The 20,432-nt window shown below is 41.6% G+C and overlaps 1 protein-coding gene across 3 annotated transcripts in view; it reads left to right on the top strand.

The window, feature by feature from the left end:
* Positions 1-1,009: 1,009 nt before the first annotated feature.
* The window catches only part of GLE1 (GLE1 RNA export mediator), a 49,453-nt gene continuing 30,030 nt past the window's right edge, over positions 1,010-20,432 (top strand). The window contains exons 1-7 of one of the 3 annotated variants that reach the window (XM_055089447.1): positions 1,010-1,164; positions 8,185-8,406; positions 13,756-13,866; positions 16,811-16,959; positions 17,218-17,278; positions 17,512-17,766; positions 18,174-18,368. In XM_055089447.1, the coding sequence (XP_054945422.1) occupies positions 1,066-1,164; positions 8,185-8,406; positions 13,756-13,866; positions 16,811-16,959; positions 17,218-17,278; positions 17,512-17,766; positions 18,174-18,368 (1,092 nt within the window). In that variant the 5' untranslated portion in view covers positions 1,010-1,065. Of the gene's footprint in view, positions 1,165-1,502; positions 1,598-8,184; positions 8,407-13,755; positions 13,867-16,810; positions 16,960-17,217; positions 17,279-17,511; positions 17,767-18,173; positions 18,369-20,432 lie in introns of those variants that run through there. The other 2 variants (XM_055089448.1, XM_024126414.2) reach the window with 2 other exon arrangements.

Genomic DNA, 20,432 nt, shown 5'->3' with positions numbered 1-20,432 from the left:
GTGAGCCATGGCCGCTGAGCCTGCGCGTCCGGAGCCTGTGCTCCGCAACGGGAGAGGCCACAACAGCGAGAGGCCCGCGTACCACCAAAAAAAATAAATAAATAAAAATAAAGTGTATAATTCAGTGGCTTTTAGTATATTCAAAGTTGTGCGACCACCACCTTTATCTAATTCTCCAACATTGTTATCACACCCCAGTGGAACCCATACCATTAGCAGCTGCTCCCCATTCCCCTCCCCCCAACCCCTAGCAACCACTAACAGTCTCTTTGTTTCTCTGGCTTTGTCACTCTGGACATTTCACATCAATCATACCATATTGTGACTGGCTTCTTTCACTCAGCGCGATGTTTTCAAGGTTCATGTCGTAGCGTGTATTTGTACTTTATTTTTATGGCCCAATAATATTACATTGTGTGGATACGCCATATTTTATTGACTCATTGGTGGACGAACACATGTGTTTCCATTTTTTGGCTGTTACAAGTAATTCAATATTCTACCAGTTTTTTGTGGACACATTTCTTTTGCGTATATATTTAGTAGAACTGCTGAGTTCATGGGAACTTTTTTTTTGGCCGCAGACAGTCGGGATCTTAATTCCCCCACCAGGGATGGAACCCGCGCCCCCTGCGGTGGAAGCGCAGAGCCTTAACCACTGCCAGGGAATTCCCTCTTTAACCTTTTGATGAACTGCCAGACTGTCTTCCACAGGAGTTGACCCATTTTAGCTTCCTACCGGCAGCGTATGTATGCGGGTTCCCATTTCTCCACATGCTCATCAATACCTATTCAGTTTTCTGCAACCTGGAAGGCCCAGCCTTCTGAAGCCCACAGGTCGGAGGTCCCTGAAGGGGAGCGAGCCTCGGGCCAAGCCCTGTGCGCAGGACCGTTGGTGGGCGGGCTCAGCGCCGGAGGCGGGGCCATGCAGCCCCGGGGCGGGGTTGAACTGTGCCGCTACGTGTGCGCCCCGGAAGCGGAAACGAGCACCTGTTTCCGGTCGGCTGATTCGAGGATTTGTTTTGTCCCAAGTGGCGCCCGTGGAGAACTGTAGCGGGGCAGGCCATGCCTTCCAAGGGTCGCTGCTGGGAGACCCTGCAGGCGCTGCGCAGGTCTGACAAAGGTCGCCTTTGCTACCACCGCGATTGGCTGCTGCGGGGCGAGGTGAGCAGTGGCCCCAAAGGGGGCGGTGGTCCTTCCTGCCCCTCGTCACGGGACTCTTCTCTTCCCTAGCCCTTGGCATGTCCTGCGCCAGGGAACCCGTGCGTTCTTGTAACAGCCCGCGTTTGCTGCTTGACTCCTGTGTGTGCATCACCGTCTCTCGCCTATTCTAGCCTTCCGTGGAGCTCTCCTTCAGAGGTGCTCTTTGAAGTCTTCATTGCTCCCCGCAGCTGGCGTTAGGTGCCTGCGCCTATGTTGTCAGGCAATCCTGGCCTCTCAGGGTCAGTTAGGTTACCGCGCGTCTCTTGTGTTAGGAGATCCAGATTGAGCGGTGAACGGTTAACAGGACCTAACCTATTGCTGCCAGTGAGATGACCAAATTTTTAGACGACGTTGGACGGACCTGGGAACTTCAGTGGGGGCGTGGTCACTGCATGTAAGATTCGCAAAGCCCTGTACTGGGCCGCGCAGGTGGGGGAATATAGAGACAGTTAAGGTATAGCTCCTTTTCCCGAGTTGCTGGTAATCTAGCTACAGGTATGATGTCTTGTCTCTTCAGACTTAAATGTGAAACACTTCTAAAGCATTTCTGTCTTTATGTCTTTGACGGTTTTAAAGAATACATACCTTACGTTTGTAGGGTGAATTCCAGCATGAATCTGTATGGTGTAGACTCAGGTTATGCATTCTTGGCAGGAATACCACAGAAATGATGCTGTGTTCTCAGTAAGTCACATCAGTCGCACATAGATGCTTCAGCCCATCGCAACACTGGTGATGCTCATCTTGATCACTTGGTTACAGTGGTAACTTCCAGATATTTCCCCGTAAAATTCACCATTTTCCCTTTTGTAACTTCTTAGTATTTTGTTGGGAGGTAGTCCAAGGTTACACCAAAATATTTTTTTCTTATCAAACCTCCACCCTTAGCATTTATTGGTGATTTCTTCCTGAATCAGTCTTTTCTGTGATGTAGACGAATGGTGTTTCTTTATAGCTACCATTCCTACGTTTGTTAGCTGGCATTCTGCTGTAAGGAAGAGCTTTCTTTTTTCTTCTGTTTAATTATTCATATCAGAATCCTCAGGGGTTCCTTCTGTCTAATTGTTTATATCAGTATCTTAATGGGTTCCTATTTTATTCAGTGGGTCGTGATCCACTGCTTGTAACCTTGTGTGTGTATATTTGCCAGTTTATGTCTTTTGCTCATTTTCCCATTGGGGTTTTGCCAATATTTTATAAGTTCTTTATGTATTAGGGATAATAATATTCCTTTATCTGTGATATATATTGCATCTTTTTTTCTAGTTTGTCAGTTGAAATTGTTTTCTCCGTTGATGGTGTTTTTTATGGGTATGGGTTTATTTTTTACATTTGAAACTTTGCTCCTGGAATTTATTTTGGCGTAAAGAAAGAGTAAAAAGTTGTCTCAAATTAAACATGCTTTCATGATAAAAACTCTTCCCAAAGTGAGTATAGAGGGAACATATCTCAACATAATAAAAGCTTCTTTTATTATGGGACAAATAAAGCTACTTTTATTGTGGGACAGACCCACAGCCAACACAATACTCAGTGGTGGTGAAAAGCTGAAAGCCTTCCTGCTAAAATCTGGAGCAAGACAAGGATGCCCCCTCTCACCACTCCTATCTAATATAGAATTGGAAGTCCTAGCCACAGCAGTCAGACAAGGGAAATAAATAAAAAGGTATCCAAATCAGAAGGGAAGGGGTAAAATTGTTATTATATGCAGAATACATGGTACTATCTATAGAAAACCCTAAAGACGCCACAGAAAAACTACTAGAACTGATAAATAAATTTAGCAAGGTAGCAGGATATGAGATTAACATACAGAAATCTGTTGCATTTCTTTACACTAACAATGAAATATCAGAAAGGGAAAGTGTAAAAAAAAAAAAAAAACCCTTTTAAAGTCACATCCCCCCCCCCAAAAAAAAAAACCTTAGAAATAAACCTGACCTAGGAGGTGAAAGACTTACATTCTGAGAACTGTAAAACACTGATAAAGGAAAGGAAATTGAAGGTGATTCAAAGAAATGGAAAGATATCCCATGCTCTTGGATTGGAAAAATTAATATTATTAAAATAGCCATACTACCCAAAGCAATCTACAGATTTATTGCAATCCCTATCAAATTACCCATGACATTTTTCACAGAACTAGAACAAGTAATCCTAAAATTTATATGGATGCACAAAAGACCCAGAATTGCCAAAGTAATCCTAAGGAAAAAGAACAAAACTGAAGGCATAACCCTCCCAGACTTAGACAATACAACAAAGCTACAGTAATCAAAACAGCATGGTATTGGGGCAAAAACAGACTTGGATCAATGAAACAGAATAGAGAGACCATAAATAAACCCACACACCTACAGTCAATTAATCTTCAGCAAAGCAGGCAAGAATATACAATGGAGAAAGGACAGTCTCTTCAGAAGGGTGTTGGGAAAGTTGGACAGCTGCACATGAATCAATGAAGTTAGAACACTTCCTCACAGCATACACAAAAATAAACTCAAAATGGCTTAAAGACTTAAATATAAGACATGACACTGTAAAACTCCTAGAGGAAAACATAAGCAGAACATTCTCTGACATAAATCATAGCAGTGTTTTCTTAGTCTTCCAAGGCAATAGAAATAAAGCAAAAATAAACAAGTGGGACCTAATCAAACTTACAAGCTTTTGCACAGCAAAGGAAACCATAAACAAAACAAAGACAACCTACAGACTGGGAGAAAATATTTGTAAACGATGAAACCGACAAAGGCTTAATTTCCAAAATATACAAGCAGCTCGTACCACTCAATAACAAAAACAAACAACCCATTCCAAAAATGAGCAGAAGACATTTCTCCAAAGAAGACATACAGATGGCCAATAGGCACATGAAAAGATGCTCAACAACGCTAATTATCAGAGAAATGCAAATCAGAACTACACTGAGGTACCACCTCACGCTGGTCAGAATGGCCATCATTAAAAAGTCTACAAATAATAAATGCTGCAGAGGATGTGGAGAAAAGGGAAGCCTCATACATACACTGCACCCCAGTGTATGAGGCTTCCCTTTAGAAAAGATATGTGCACCCCAATGTTCTTAGTAGCACTGTTTACAATAGCCAAGACATGGAAGCAACCTAAATGTCCATTGACAGATGAATAGATAAAGAAGAAGTGGTATATGTATACAATGGACTACTACTCAGCCATAAAAAGAATGAAATAATGCCATTTGCAGCAACATGGATGGACCTAGACATTATCAGACTAAGTGAAGTAAGCCAGAAAGAGAAAGATACCATATGATATCACAAGTGGAATCTGAAATATGATACAAATGAACTTTTTTTTTTTTTTTTTTTGGCTGCGTTGGGTCTTCATTGCTGCATGTGGGCTTTCTCTAGTAGTGGCGAGTGGAGGCTACTCTTCATTGTGGCGCGCGGGCTTCTCATTGCAGTGGCTCCTCTTGTTGCGGAGCATGGACTCTAGGCGCACGGACTTCAGTAGTTGTGGCACACGGGCTCGGTAGTTGTGGCTTGGGGGCTCTAGAGCGCAGGCTCAGTAGTTGTGGCGCATGGGCTCTAGGTGCGCGGGCTTCAGTAGTTGTGACACATGGGCTCAGTAGTTGTGGCTCGCGGGCTCTAGAGCGCAGGCTCAGTAGTTGTGGCGCACGGGCTTAGTTGCTCTGCAGCATGTGGGATCTTCCCGGACCAGGGCTCGAACCCGTGTCCCCTTCATTGGCAGGCAGATTCTTAACCACTGCGCCACCAGGGAAGCCCACAAATGAACTTATTTACAAAACAGAAACAGACTCACAGACATAGAAAACAAATTTATGGTTACCAAAGAGGAAAGGGGGAAGGGGGTGGTGGGAGGGATAAATTAGGAGTTTGGGATTAGCAGACTACTATATATAAAATAGATAAACAACAAGGCCCTACTGTATACCACAGGGAATTATATTCAATATCCTGTAATAAACCATAATGAGAGGAATATGGAAAAGTACATATATATATTCAGGTATGTGTATCTGAATCACTTTGCTGTATACCAGAAACTAACACAGCATTGTAAATCAACTACACTAAAGTTTAAAAAAAAAAAATTGTTGTCTCAACAACAAAATGAGCCTTGTCACTGTATAAAGTGTGCATACAGCCTGTTTGCTTCTATGTCTAGATTATTCCCCATGGGTTGAATATCTGTTTATTGTAGACACACTCTAGATCAGTATTTCTCAACCGCAGCATCATTGACATTTTGGGCTCAGCCAGATAATTCTTTGTGGTAGGGGCTGCTGTTGCTGTCTTGGGCATTGTAGGGTGTTAAACAGCATCCCTGGCCTCTACCCAGTAAATGCCAGTTGTATCCTCCCAGTCCTGACAACCAGAAATGTCTCCAGACGTTACCCAGTGTCACCTGGGGAGTAAAATTGTCCCTGCCGGAGAACCACTGATTTATGTAACATAATAGTTTGTGATTTTTTTTTGGGGGGGGGGGCGCTAGATTATTCCCCATGGGTTGAATATCTGTTTATTGTAGACACACTCTAGATCAGTATTTCTCAACCGCAGCATCATTGACATTTTGGGCTCAGCCAGATAATTCTTTGTGGTAGGGGCTGCTGTTGCTGTCTTGGGCATTGTAGGGTGTTAAACAGCATCCCTGGCCTCTACCCAGTAAATGCCAGTTGTATCCTCCCAGTCCTGACAACCAGAAATGTCTCCAGACGTTACCCAGTGTCACCTGGGGAGTAAAATTGTCCCTGCCGGAGAACCACTGATTTATGTAACATAATAGTTTGTGATTTTTTTTTGGGGGGGGGGCGGGTAGAAGCTTATTAATTAATTTATTTATTTTTGCTGTGTTGGGTCTTCGTTTCTGTTCGAGGGCTTTCTCTAGTTGTGGCAAGCAGGGGCCACTCCTCATCGCGGTGCGCGGGCCTCTCACTATTGCTCCCTTTCTTGTTGTGGAACACAGGCTCCAGACGCGCAGGCTCAGTAGCTGTGGCTCACGGGCCTAGTTGCTTCGTGGCATGTGGGATCCTCCCAGACCAGGGCTCGAACCCGTGTCCCCTGCATTAGCAGGCAGATTCTCAACCACCGCGCCACCAGGGAAGCCCCAATAGCTTGTGATTTTTGAGTAGTTATTATGTGCCAGGTACTGTGCTGAGTTCTTTATATCTATTACTCATTTAATTCTCCCCAAACGTTTTGAGGTAGATCCCCTATTATTCCATTTCAGAAGAAATGAAGTTTAGGCACAGAGAGGTTAGGTAATTTGCCCATGGTTATACAGGTAAGTGGAATTCAGAGATGGAATTCAAACCAAGAAAGGCTAGTTCCAAACTCACGACTCCTAATCACTATTATACTGTTTTTCCATATTTACTGATAATATTTTCCTGACATTGAGTAAAGTTCTCAGCCAAACTTTGCTGTATACTTTAACTACAGTTAAGTGGTGTACATTTCTTTGGTTTAGAGCACTGTACACCAAACATATAGAGATAATAGATAACTGGTACAGTTGAACAACTCCACACACATATTGGAGAGTGTCTGGGACTTGTTTTATGGTCTTTATATTGTAGAACCTATTTTATTTACGCCATTGGTATTTTATTTAAGCCATTGGCTCTTACATCAGTAACCACTTTTCTTTTTAATTAATTAATTTATTTACTTTTGGCTGTGTTGGGTCTTCGTTGCTGTGCGCGGGCTTTCTCTAGTTGCTGCGAGCGGGGGGCTACTCTTCTTTGCAGTGCGCGGGCTTCTCATTTTGGTGGTTTCTCTTGTTGTGGAGCACGGGCTCCAGGCGCGCGGGCTTCGGTAGTTGTGGCTCACAGGCTCTAGAGTGCAGACTCAGTAGTTGTGGGGCACGGGCTTAGTTGCTCCGCAGCATGTGGGATCTTCCGGACCAGGGATCAAACCCACGTGCCCTGCATTGGCAGGTGGATTCTTAACCACTGCACCACCAGGGAAGTCCCTAGTAAGCACTTTTCTATGCCTATTTTTTATTTGCTTATTTTCATTTTAAAAAGTATAACATGTTCATTTAGAAATTAAATACAGAAAATTAGAACAAGTAGAAATATGTCATTGATCACCCAAGCTTAACTTCTGGTATATTTCCTTCAAATTTGTTAGGGTATTTATTTGTATTTATTTTATATCATTGTAGACATATTTATTTATACTCTTGTTTTTTCACTTAAAATTGAATCTTGGGGGAGGAGGAAATGGAGTAAGGTCGTCAAAATAGAAACTTCCAGTTATAAGATAGATAAGTACTAGGGATGTAATATGCAACTTGATGACTTAGCTAACACAGCTATACCATATATAGGAAAGTTAAGAGAGTACATGCTGAGAGTCTCATCACAAGAAGAAATTTTTTTTCCTTTTTTCTTTCTTTTGATTATATCTATATGAGAAGATGGATGTTGTTAGCCGAACCTATTTAATCATTTTACAATATATATAAATCAAACCATCGTGTTTTACCCCTTAAACTTTTACAGTGGTGTGTGTCAATTATTTTTCAATAAAACTGGAAAAATTTGAACCTTACATAGGATTCACAATTGGCATTTTTAAATGACTAATACTCACTGAGTGTGTATACCATAGTTTCCTTCAAAATTCCTTTCGTGTTCTTTTCTGTTACAATGTTTTAGATTGTTTTCAAATCTGCTTTAATGACCATCTTTGTGCATTGTTCCTTTTTCTGTAGTTAGGGTTATTTAGTCTGATACTCTAAAAGAATAATAGTCAAGGTCATTATCAAGAAGCTACTGTACTTTCTCTTCATCTCTGATTGTTAATACAGTTACTTTGGGTCTTTGTTATGTATGTATGTATGTATATATTTATTTAGGCCTTCTTAGATTTTCAGTAAAGCATGTAGTGGATTATAAGGACAAAATTATTTTTGATTGCTTAGGTCAGTTGACATTCAAGTTGAGCTTAACCTTCTTCTTCCCTCTAGGATGTTTTAGAAGAATGTATGTCTCTTCCCAAGCTGTCTTCTTACTCTGGATGGGTAGTAGATCATGTCCTACCCCATATGCAAGAGGACCCACCTCCCTCTGAGACTTCAACATCCCCTAGTTCTACTTCAGCCCTCGGCCAACCTTCATTTGTTCCCAAATCTCCTGTCAGAGACCCTGCCTTCCCACCAGCCTCCTCAGCAACACCAAATGGAACCAAGGTAAGGCTTTTGATCACCTTAAGACAAAAGACAATGGTGGCTGCAAAGTTGAAGTGTTTAACCTTGTCATACTACAGTGACCTTCCTCTGGAGAAAATAATGGTTGCTTCTTCGAATTCTTGTAGCTGTTTGTAGCGACAGTGTTTTCCACATCACCCAGCGTTCTCTTTATGAAGACCCAGAGAGAGAAATTCCTCTGTATTCTTAGTACCAAGAATAGTAATTAATTGCATGAGCAAGTGGATTTTTTCTCATGAGCGTTACATCTGTTTAACTCAACAAGGTCTCCCTTTTTGTTGTTGGCTGCTGGAACGCTTAGAGTAAATTTTATACTTGCTCTTAGATTTACATACCTTATTGTTGCTTCTGAATGAGTTTTTACCTTCTTTCTGGCTCTATTTTGTTCCTGCCTTTGTTTCTCCCACTTAAAACAGTTAAATTGTTGCTGGTGCTCTGCTCTTCTCTTTTCTCTTCTCTTTCTTTGTATCTCTAGAGGTATTTATTTATTAATTTATGGCTGCATTGGGTCTAAGTTGCTGCACACGGGTTTTCTCTAGTTGCAACAAGCGGGGGCTACTCTTCGTTGCGGTGCGCGGGCTTCTCATTGCAGTGGCTTCTCTTGTTGCGGAGCATAGGCTCTAGGCATGCGGGCTTCAATAGTTGTGGCTTGCGGGCTCTAGAGCGCAGGCTCAGTAGTTGTGGCGCACAGGCTTAGTTGCTCCGCGGCATGTGGGATCTTCCTGGACCAGGGCTCAAACCCATGTCCCCTGCACCGGCAGGTGGATTCTTAACCACTGCACCACCAGGGAAGTCCTGTTGTTATGTTTTATGTTCCTTTATAAGCTGCATTAAATCCTTTCTGGATCAAAGTAAGGTATAACAAGTAGTATTTGGCCTAGAATGTAAAGAGTTAATAGAAAAAAAGTCTTCTAAACTTCTAAGCACTATTGTGCTTTTTCAAGTTTTAGATTTTTGTGCCAGCAAAATAAGACTAGGCAACTCTTTAGCAAGGTAGAGATTACATTTTTCACGTTTAGCTTCCAAAAGACAAAGTTCTTTGTTCTTTTTGTTCATACTCACTGCAGACTTTTGTTTACTGAAAATATATTATCAATTCAACAAAAGGAAGAAGTTAAATCTCCCTGTGGTTTCATCATTTCAGTCATCAGTTACTCCTTTCCAGTTTCATATGCCTGCATCCTTGTACCTTGGCATAATTAAATTGTATGTGCACTTTCATGTTCTGCTTTTCCTTCCTAACTTTATTTTGTTCGTGAATTATTTGAATTATTTGTTCATGTTATTTCCACCTTTGTAAATGTCTGCTTAGAGGATATGTAATATCCTGTAATTTTTAAACTGCTCCTTTATTATTAGGCATTTATATTTTTCCATTTCATTGCTTTCAAAGATATTACACTGAGAAACTTTCTGCAGAGAGATTTTTCCGTTTTTAATCTTAAAATATGTCTTCTAGCTAATATCTTAAAATAAATGCCCAAATGATTTGACTGGCGTCAAAGATAAAAGGGTATGAACATTTTTTAAAAATTCTAAACCTTTTTATTTAATTGTAAAATATTCATGACATAAAATTTACCATTTAACCATTTTTTTAGAGTACAATTCAGTGGCATTAAGTACATTCATAGTGTTGTGTAACCATCACCACTATCCAGCTCCAGAACTTTTTCATCATCCAAAACTAAAAACACTACACTCATTAATCAGTAACTCCAGGACTTCCCTGGTGACACAGTGGTTGAGAATCCGCCTGCCAAGGCAGGGGACACGGGTTCGATCCCTGGTGTGGGAAGATCCTGCATGCCACGGAGCACCTAAGCCTGTGTGCCACAACTACTGAGCCTGCTCTCTAGAGCCAGCGAGCCACAACTACTGAGCCCGTGAGCCACAACTACTGAGCCTGCATGCCACAACTACTGAAGCCCGTGCGCCTAGAGCCCATGCTCTACAACAAGAGAAGCCACTGCAATGAGAAGCCCGTGTGCCACAACGAAGGGTAGCCCCCGCTCACCACAACTAGAGAAAGGCCACGCGCAGCAGTGAAGACCTGACGCAGCCATAAATAAATAAATAAATAAACAAACAAACAAACTTCTTATTTCCCCCTACCCCCAGTCCCTAGCAACCACCATTCTACTTTCCGTCTCTATGAACTTGACCATTTTAGGTACTTCGTATAAGTGGAATCATGTAATATTTGTCATTTTGTGACTGGTTTATTTCACTTAGCATAATGTCTTCAAGGTTCATCCATGTTGTCGCATGTGTCAGAATTTCCTTCCTTTTAAGGCTGAATAATATTCCACTGTGCGTACCACGTTTTGTTTATTCATTCATCTGTCACTGGACGTTTAGCTTGCTTCCACCTTTTGGCTATTGGTGACTAGTGCTGCTATGAATACGCGTGTACATGTAGTAGTTTGAGTACCTGTTTTCAGTTCTTTGGGGTATGTACCCAGAAGTAGAATTGATGGATCATATGGTAATTCTATGTTTAAATTTTTGAGGAACCATCATATTGTTTTCCACAGTAGCTGTATCATTTTACATTCCTACGAGCAATGCACAAGGGTTTCAGTTTCTCCACACCTTTGCTAACGTTTGTTATTTGCTGGGTTGTTTTTGTTTGTTTGTTTTTATTTTGTTTTGTTTTACAAAAGCCGTCCTAGTGGGCATGAAGTGTATCACTGTGGTTTTGATTTGCATTTCCCTAAATGATTAGTGATGTTGAGCATATTTTTATGTGCTTATTAGCCATTTGTACATCTTCTTTGGAGAATTGTCTTTGCAAGAGTTATTCACAATAAGAAAGAATTTATTGTACAGTAAATAATAATCCTAAAAAATAATACAGGACAGAGATGATTATTCATATTATGAAAGACTGCATGGTTACATACGTAAAAAGTTTACTTTTTAGTTTATATTTCACACTTCATCTTTTAAAATATTAGTCCTTAAAAAATATTTCTAGCAATCGAACATCATAGACACAAAAATGAACTTTAGCCTAAACTTTACAACTTACATCAAAATTAACTCAACATGATCATGAACTTAAATGTAAAACTATAAGACTTTTAGGAAAAAACAAAAGCATAATCAGAACCTAGGACTAGGTGAAGAGTTTTTAGATTTGACACTGAAAACTTAATCCATAGAAGGAGAAATTAATAAATTGGACCTCATCAAATGAAAAGCGTGGCTCAGTGAATGACCTTGTGAAGAGGATGATCAGACAAGCTACTGACTGGGAGAAAGTAGTTGCAAACCATGTATCTGACAAAGGTTTATGTATCCAGAATATATTTAAAATATATATCGAGAATATATATTTAGAATATATTTTTAAAACTCTTAAAACTCAAAGGTTAAACAAAAACTTTCTAACCTTCAATTAGAAAATGAGCAAAAGATATGAACAGACATTTCACCTAAGACAATATAAGTACATGAAAATATGTTCACCATCATTAGCCATTAAAGAAATGCAAATTAAAACCAGGACGAAGTAGCACTACACACCTATCAGAATGGTTAAAATAAAAAATCGTGACACCACCAAATGCTGACAATGATGTGGAGAGTCTGGATCACTCATATATTTTGGGTGGAAATGTGGAATGGTACAGGCACTTTAGAAAACAGTTTGGCAGTTTCTTATAAAACTAAATAGGTCCTTAACTATATGACCTAGCAATTGCATTCTTGGGCATTTTTCCCAGAGAAATCAAAACTCATATTTACATAAAAATCTGTATACCGGTGATCATAGGAGCTTTGTTTATTATATCCCCAAGCTGGAAACAATGAAATGTCTTTCAACAGATGAATGGTTAAACAAACTGGTACGTCTCTATCATGGAATACTACTGGCAATAAAAAGGAACAAGTCCTTGATAATATGCAACAACTTAGGATCTCAGAGGCATTATACGAAGTGAAAAAAGTCAGTCTCAAAAGATTATGTGCTGTGTGGTTCCATTTATTTAACGTTCTTGAAATGCTATCATTATAGAGATGGAGAACAGATTAGCGATATAAAGGTGTGGCACAAGGAAGCTTTACGGTGATGGAACAGTTCTGTACTTTGTGATGGTGGTTACACATGTGATAAAATTGCATAAAACTATACACGTACCCAAATGAATTCCTGTAAAACCTGATGAAATCTGAATAAGTTCTGTGGCTTGTACCGTCAATTTACTGGTTTCCAACTTCCTGTAAATTATAATTATTTCAAAATTTAAAAAAAAATTTAGTTTCTCTGAGCAGCTTCTCAGAGGCAGCAGTTTCTAGTTCTGATGCTGCCAATAGTGTGGCATGCCCTCAGGCAGGCATCTTTCCCTCCTTAGGCCTCAGTTTCTTCATCTGTAAATCTGGTACTGGGCTAAATTGCCAAGGTCCTCTCCAGGTGTAAAATTCCGTAATTCTTAAGGTTTAAGTAAAATTTTGGATGGCTTTATATAATGAATTATATCATTTACAAATTTTTGGTGTTTAAGTAACAGAAACCCAGTTTAAACTAGCTTAAGCAAAACAAGGGAGTCAGGGGAGAAATTAATTAGCTCATATAACCAGGAAATCTAGGAGTGCATTTCGAATCAGTTAGATCTAGAGGATCTATTTTCTGCTTGTCTGTCCTTGATATTATTTCTCACTTGATTCAGTGACTCAGACCCAGGGCTTTGCATCTCCATTTCTCAATTCTGTCTAACTCGTCTTGGTTTCATCTTTCAGATAGACTGTCTGGCAGGATGTCTTTTGGTAGCCCTAGACACAAATCTTCTTAGCTTAGCATCCCTGGAGTAAGAGAAAGCCATCCCAAGTAGCTCCATCAGGAAAATTCGGAGATGGACTCTGGCTTAGCTTAGGTCATAAGCCTCATTCCTGAAGTCGATACTGGGTACAGGGGGATAAAATACTTTGATTGCCAGGCTGATCACATGCTTAGTGACCCCTGAGGCTAGGGGGCGTGGAAGAATCGGGGATGTGGGCTGGGGTTTCTCCATCCAAACCAACCCAGCAAAAATGGACACTTATTAGAAGAAATGGCGAAAATGTGTTGGACAAATCAAAACAAGCGAGCAAGCAAAAAAAAAAAAAAAAAACACAAAAAACTGTCCAAAGCAAAAACATCCACTTAATTTATTAAGGAAACCAATTAGAATAAGTCAATATCATGAAGAGCACACTGGTTCTAACATATATTGTTTTGTTGTTGTTATTGGTTGTTCATAAGTAAGGATGTGATTTTTGTTCAGATTGAATAACACCAACTTTACCATCTTAAAAGCTTAATTTTTCCATCTTCTGTCTGTATAGGACAAATATGAGTCTCAGCATACAGAACCTATGGTACTTCAGTCCTCCCGGGGGATCAAAGTGGAAGGCTGCATCCGAATGTATGAGCTGCTGCACAGAATGAAAGGAGCAGTAAGTAACCCTTGAAGTAAGACAGGCGTGACCCTAGGGAGCCACATTTAAATGCAGTTCCTCAGGGATGATGAATGTCCGCCAGGTACTAATAATCATCGTGCACCACCTACGAGTAGCTCTGATTCAGCTGGGGAGATAGCATAAGATAGCAGTCAAGAGTCAGCTCTCTAAAGTCAAATCTGGTTTCAAATCCTACCTCTTCTATTTTACATGTGACTTTGGGAAAATTACCTGGGCTTTCCTGGCTTCCATTTACTTCTCCAAAACTTGAAGATGATCTTTGTTGTCAGATAAGGTTATACTGAGAAGATTGACCTTAACAGCCTCTTGAAAAAAGAATAGCATTATTTTAATTAGTTTATTTGACTTTATGTTTTTTTATTAGAAGAACAAGGCATGTTTTGTAAAACTTTTTCTTTTTTTAATTTTTATTTATTTATTTTTGGCTGTGTTGAGCCTTCGTTGCCGCGTGCAGGCTTTCTCTAGTTGCGGCGAGTGCGGGCTACTCTTGTTGTGGTGCGCAGGCTTCTTATAGCGGTGGCTTCTCTTGTTGTGGAGCATGGGCTCTAGGCGCGCGGGCTTCAGTAGTTGCAGCACGTGGGCTCGGTAGTTGTGGCTTGTGGGCTCTAGGGCACAGGCTCGGTAGGTGTGGCACACGGGCTTAGTTGCTCCACAGCATGTGGGAATCTTCCTGGGCCAGGGCTTGAACCCGTGTCTCCTGCATTGGCAGGAGGATTCTTAACCACTGTGCCACCAGGTAAGTCCCTGTGAAACTTTTTAAAGAGTACATGAGTTTATAAATTGAAAGTCTTCTAGCATCTACCCTCATTCATTTATTCATGGAGTCACCAAATACTTATTGAGCACTTTTGTTCTAGGCCTAGATAAAATAGTGAACAGGGAATTCCCTGGCGGTCCAGTGGTTAGGACTCCACGCTTTCAATGCCGATGGCCCAGCTTCAATCCCTGGTTGGGGAACTAAGATCCCATAAGCTGCGCGGCATGGCCAAAAAAAAAAAAAACAGTGAACAAAGTAGACGCAATCCATGTCCTCATAGAGTTGATATGCTGGAGGGAGAAACATAGAACCAAGGTTCTAAAATATAGTTAGAAGACTATTATAATCTGAGTGGGAGACAGCAACAGTCATTGAAGCATTCACTTTGACACTGGATATAAAAGGATGACGGTTGCTTAGACTGGAGGGGAGCGGGTAGCAGTGGAGGTGGTGAGGGAGGGAAAGACAGTTTCTTTTTGGGTTTTCTCAGCTCTCTTCTTTCAATCGTCACTCCTCCTTGGACTTTCTGTCCTCCAGATGCAAGGAGAAAGTTTTTCCTTGCTGATAATCTTCCTCATGTGCTCTCTGTTGTTGAGTCTTTTTTTTTCTTCCCAACTTTTAATTAAACAGTCTCAGAGGAGAGGAGATATATATATTTGTGTTCAATTTGCTGCCTTCTACTGGAAGGTTTATTTTTCTTCTTATAAATTTATTTATTTATTTGTTTGTTTGTTTTTGTCTGAGTTGGGTCTTTGTTGCTGAGCATGGGCCCTCCCTAGTTGCAGCGAGTGGGGGCCACTCCTCGCTGCGGTGCGCGGGCTTCTTATTGCAGTGGCCTATCTTGTTGCGGAGTACGGGCTCTAGGTGTGCGGGCTTCAGTAGCTGAGGCTCATGAGCTCTAGAGCGCAGCAGCAGCCGTGGCGCACGGGCTTAGTTGCTCCGCGGCGTGTGGGATCTTCCCGGACCGGGGCACGAACCCGTGTCCCCTGCATCGGCAGGCGGACTCTCAACCACTGCGCCACCAGGGAAGTCCCCTTGTACATACATCTTTGCACACATATGCAAGTATTTCCTCAGGACAAATTCCTAAAATGGAATGAGTGTCAAAGGATACATACACTTTAAATTTTGATAGTTAAAATGTCAAATTGCTCTTAAAAGCCAAATGAGAGGGCTTCCCTGGTGGCGCAGTGGTTAAGAATCCTCCTGCCAATGCAGGGGACACGGGTTCGAGCCCTGGTCCGGGAAGATCCCACATGGCTGCGGAGCAACCAAGCCCGTGCGCCACAACTACTGAGCCTGCGCTCTAGAGCCCGCGAGCCACAACTACTGAAGCCTGCGTGCCTAGAGCCCATGCTCCTCAACAAGAGAAGCCTCCACAATGAGAAGCCTGCACACTGCAACGAAGAGTAGCCCCCGCTCGCTGCAACTAGAGAAAACCTGCATGCAGCGATGAAGACCCAATGCAGCCAAAAATAAATAGATAAATTTATTTTTTAAAAAAACAAATGAGAGTACTCTCGTGAATAATAAATGGAATACCTGATACCCTTAGGTATAAAGGAAAGGGACTTTCCTAATTGAGGGTGGAGGAAAAGACTCTAGGCAGAGATAATAACTTGAGCGACGGAGTGAGATAGGAATGTGCATAGCATGTTTATGGAATTAGCATAAGGATTTCTTTAGATTACCCTGAAGCTCTCACAAGAATCCACAGGATGGAAATTCCCTGGTGGTCCAGTGGTTACTGGACTCCACGCTTTCACTGACGGGGGCCCAGGTTCGATCTCCAGTCAGGGAACTAAGATCCCACAAGCTGTAGAGTGTGGCCAAAAAAGAAAAAGAGTACAGTAAGCTTAAGGATGGAAGCTTAAAAGTGCAGGGCTATTTGATACTATGTTGGTGAATACCCGTCCATTCTTAGCTTATACTGGAGTGACATAAAGCATACGGGGCAAATTGGAAAAGTTTTCCACAACAGCTGAGTTTAAAGACCAACCCAAAGGGGGGAGGTGACTCAAGCAAAGGTTCCAGGAAATAGGCAGATGATTCCATGCCCCGAAGTATCTTTGATGGAGTTAAGGGCTGATGGGAGGGCATCCCATAGGGGTAAATGAGCAGGGTGTAACGGAGCTCCAGAGAGCTGGTGCCGACCCTTTGCAGGAGGGCTTGAGGCAGTGGCAGGAGGAGCAGGAGAGGAAGGTGCGGGCCCTCTCTGAGATGGCATCTGAGCAGCTGAAGCGGTTTGATGAACGGAAGGAACTGAAGCATCATAAAGAATTCCAGGACTTACGGGAAGTGATGGAGAAGAGGTGAGTTGCCTGAATTACAACGGGAATGTCGGCGTGGTCCACCGGAACTCTTTCCCTACATAAAACCCAAAGGGAAGGAGTTGAACTTCGTCTGAGTCCTTAAATATCAAAATAAAATAGCCAGAGAAGCTTATAACCTAGAAAAATGACCAACCTTGGAAAGACGATCAGTGCAACACAAAGAGCGGAGGCTTTTAGGAGAGGTAAAACAATTTTAGGAAGCATCCCTGACTATTCCTCCCTCCATTTTTCATTCAGCTCCAGAGAAGCCCTGGGGCAGCAAGAGAAGCTGAAAGCTGAGCATCACCACAGGGCGAAGGTCAGAGCTTGGGAGAGTCCGTGTGGGTGTTCAGTGTCTGAGTGACATGCCTGAGGAGTCGGGTTCCAGCACAGTCACAGAGGACCTGGCTCCTGTCATGCCACCGCGCGCTGGCTTGGGGCGGTCCTTTATTCGCTCTGGGCCTATCTGTGAAAATAGGTAGCCCACACACGACTGGAAGAATGTAGGCAGAGAAGGCCCAGGAGCCCTTAATTTGACCGCCCTTCCTGTAGATTCTCAACCTGAAGCTGCGGGAGGCGGAGCAGCAGCGCCTGAAGCAAGTGGAGCAGGAGCGGCTTCGGAAGGAAGAAGGCCAGATCCGCCTGCGGAACCTCTACGCCCTGCAGGAGGAGGTGCTGCACCTCAGCCAGCAGCTGGACTCCTCCGACCAGCACAGAGACCTGCCAGAGGTCGACCTGTCTGCCTTCCGGATCCGAGGCAACCAGCTGTGCGGCCTCATCTCAGGGATCATCCGGGCCACTTCTGAGGTGAGGGGACTTCAGGAAGACTCTGTCTCCTGCCTTTGAAATGAAGAGCATTGAAAGCAAAATTGTTTTGTGTTTTAAAAATAATACCTGCTTATTATCACTTGTCATCCTCTTACCTAGAGATAACCACTGTTAGTGCTTTATATTTCTTTTTTGCCTGTGTGTGTGTGTATGATCCCCACCCTAAATTGGGCTAATATAGATATAGTTTCTTATCTTAGGTTAAAAAAAATATTTGTTTCTTCCAACTGCAGAATACTTTAGTTCATTCATTAATATAAACTGAACGCCTGCTATGCTTATGATAAAAATTAAAACCTTACAGAAATGTATATTGCTTTTTTTCAGTTGATATGCTTTTTTGGGTTTTTTTTTGTTTTTTTTTGTTTGTTTGTTTGTTTTTGCAGTACGCGGGCCTCTCACTGTTGTGGCCTCTCCCGTTGCGGAGCACAGGCTCCGGACGCACAGGCTCAGCGGCCATGGCTCACAGGCCCAGCCACTACGCGGCACGCGGGATCTTCCCGGACCGGGGCACAAACCCGTGTCCTCTGCATCGGCAGGTGGACTCTCAACCACTGCGCCACCAGGGAAGCCCTGATATGGTATTTTGAGCACGTAATTAGTATAGTCATTACAAATGTTTTGTTGTTTGTAAGGCAATGTTAAAACCTGCAAGTATTGCCTTGACACATAATAGGTATTCAATAAGTATTTGATGAACAGATGAAATCGGATACTTCCAACATGTAACCATACCAAAATTTATTGAAAAAAACATGCCTATTGTTGAATATTTAAGTTTCTGTATTTTCACTATCATGAGTAACACTGCAGTGATATCACTTTATGTATGTCTTATCTCTATTTTGGATTATTTCTTTGAGGTAAATTCCTACAAATGGAATTACTTGGTCAAAGAACTTGAAGGTTTTTTTTTTTTTTTTTTTTTTTGGTTGCACCAGGTCTTAGTTGCAGCCCGCCGGCTCTTTAGTTGCAGCACATGGGCTCCTTAGTTGCAGCTCGCTGGCTCCTTAGTTGTGGCATGCATGTGGGATCTAGTTCCCTACCAGGGATCGAACCTGGGCCCCCTGCCTTGGGAGTCCAGAGTCTTATCCACTGAACCACCAGGGAAGTCCCAACTTTAAGGTTCTTGATTTGCATCCTAAAGTTGTACCAGTTCACACTTTTATGAATTGTATGTTCTTTTTTTTCTTTAACTTTTTTTTTCCTTTTTTTAAATTTTTGGCCATGCTGTACAGCTTGCAGGATCTTATTTTAATTCCATCCCCGACCAGGGATGGAATCCACACCCTCGGCAGTGAAAGCATGGTAGGACACCTAACCACTGGACTGCCAGGGAATACCTAAATTGTATGTTCTTTGCCCTTTGTTCATATCTCTACCAGTTTGTGTTTTGAAAAATCAACTTACATGAGTTCTAAATTTTAAGAACCTTAAGCATTTATCATATTTGAGGCAGAAATTTATAGTTTATTGTTACCTTTCAATTCTCTTTTTGGCTTTTGTTTACGCTTCTTTTTGTAAAATTTCAAACCTACACAGAAGTGGAGAGAACAGCATGATGTACCTTTTGGCACCCATTCCCCAGCTCCCTCAAGAATCCACACATGACAGTCTCATTTCATGTATGCTGCCACCTGCACCCCTTCCTCCAGATGGCTTTACAGTAAGTCTCAAACATACTCCTTCATCTGGAAAATTATTTAGTATGTATCTCTAAAAGATACAACTCTCTATTATATAAGCAAAACACTAATATCATACCTAAAAAACTAATAATTCATTTAATATGATCAGATATCTAGCCAGTGTTCACATTTCTCCAGCTGTCTCAATTTTTTTTTCTTTACAATTGATTGGAAAATTAACATCCATACAAAGTTCAACTTTTTGGTTTGCTATGTCTTACTTAAGTCTTTTAATCTTAAGACTCCCTTATCTCTCTCTTTTTTCTTGCCATTGTTGAAGAATCTGGATCATTTGTTCTATAAAATTGCCTACATTCTGGAAAATTTCAATGCAATTGCTAACCCTAACCCTTGGATTTTTTTGTTTTTTGTAATGTCCAAAATTATATTAACATATTTCCCTACAAATAACCCAAAGAAAGTTTAGTATTAGTTGTTTTGTTTGTTTGTTTGTTTTTTTATACTGCAGGTTCTTATTAGTCATCAATTTTATACACATCAGTGTATACATGTCAATCCCAGTCGCCCAGTTCAGCACACCACCATCCCCACCCCACCACGGTTTTCCCCCCTTGGTGTCCATACGTTTGTTCTCTACACCTGTGTCTCAACTTCTGCCCTGCATACTGGTTCATCTGTACCATTTTTCTAGGTTCTACATACATGCGTTAATATACGATATTTGTTTTTCTCTTTCTGCCTTACTTCACTCTGTATGACAGTCTCTAGATCCATCCACGTCTCAACAAATGACTCAGTTTCGTTCCTTTTTATGGCTGAGTAATATTCCATTGTATATATGTACCACATCTTCTTTATCCATTCATCTGTCAGTGGGCATTTAGGTTGCTTCCATGACCTGGCTATTGTAAATAGTGCTGCAATGAACATTGGGGTGCATGTGTCTTTTTGAATTATGGTTTTCTCTGGGTATATGCCCAGTAGTGGGATTGCTGG

The sequence above is a fragment of the Physeter macrocephalus genome, chromosome 13, assembly GCF_002837175.3.
Source record: "Physeter macrocephalus isolate SW-GA chromosome 13, ASM283717v5, whole genome shotgun sequence".
Taxonomy (NCBI): Eukaryota; Metazoa; Chordata; class Mammalia; order Artiodactyla; family Physeteridae; genus Physeter; species Physeter macrocephalus.
This window is presented reverse-complemented; position numbering and strand designations above follow the sequence as displayed.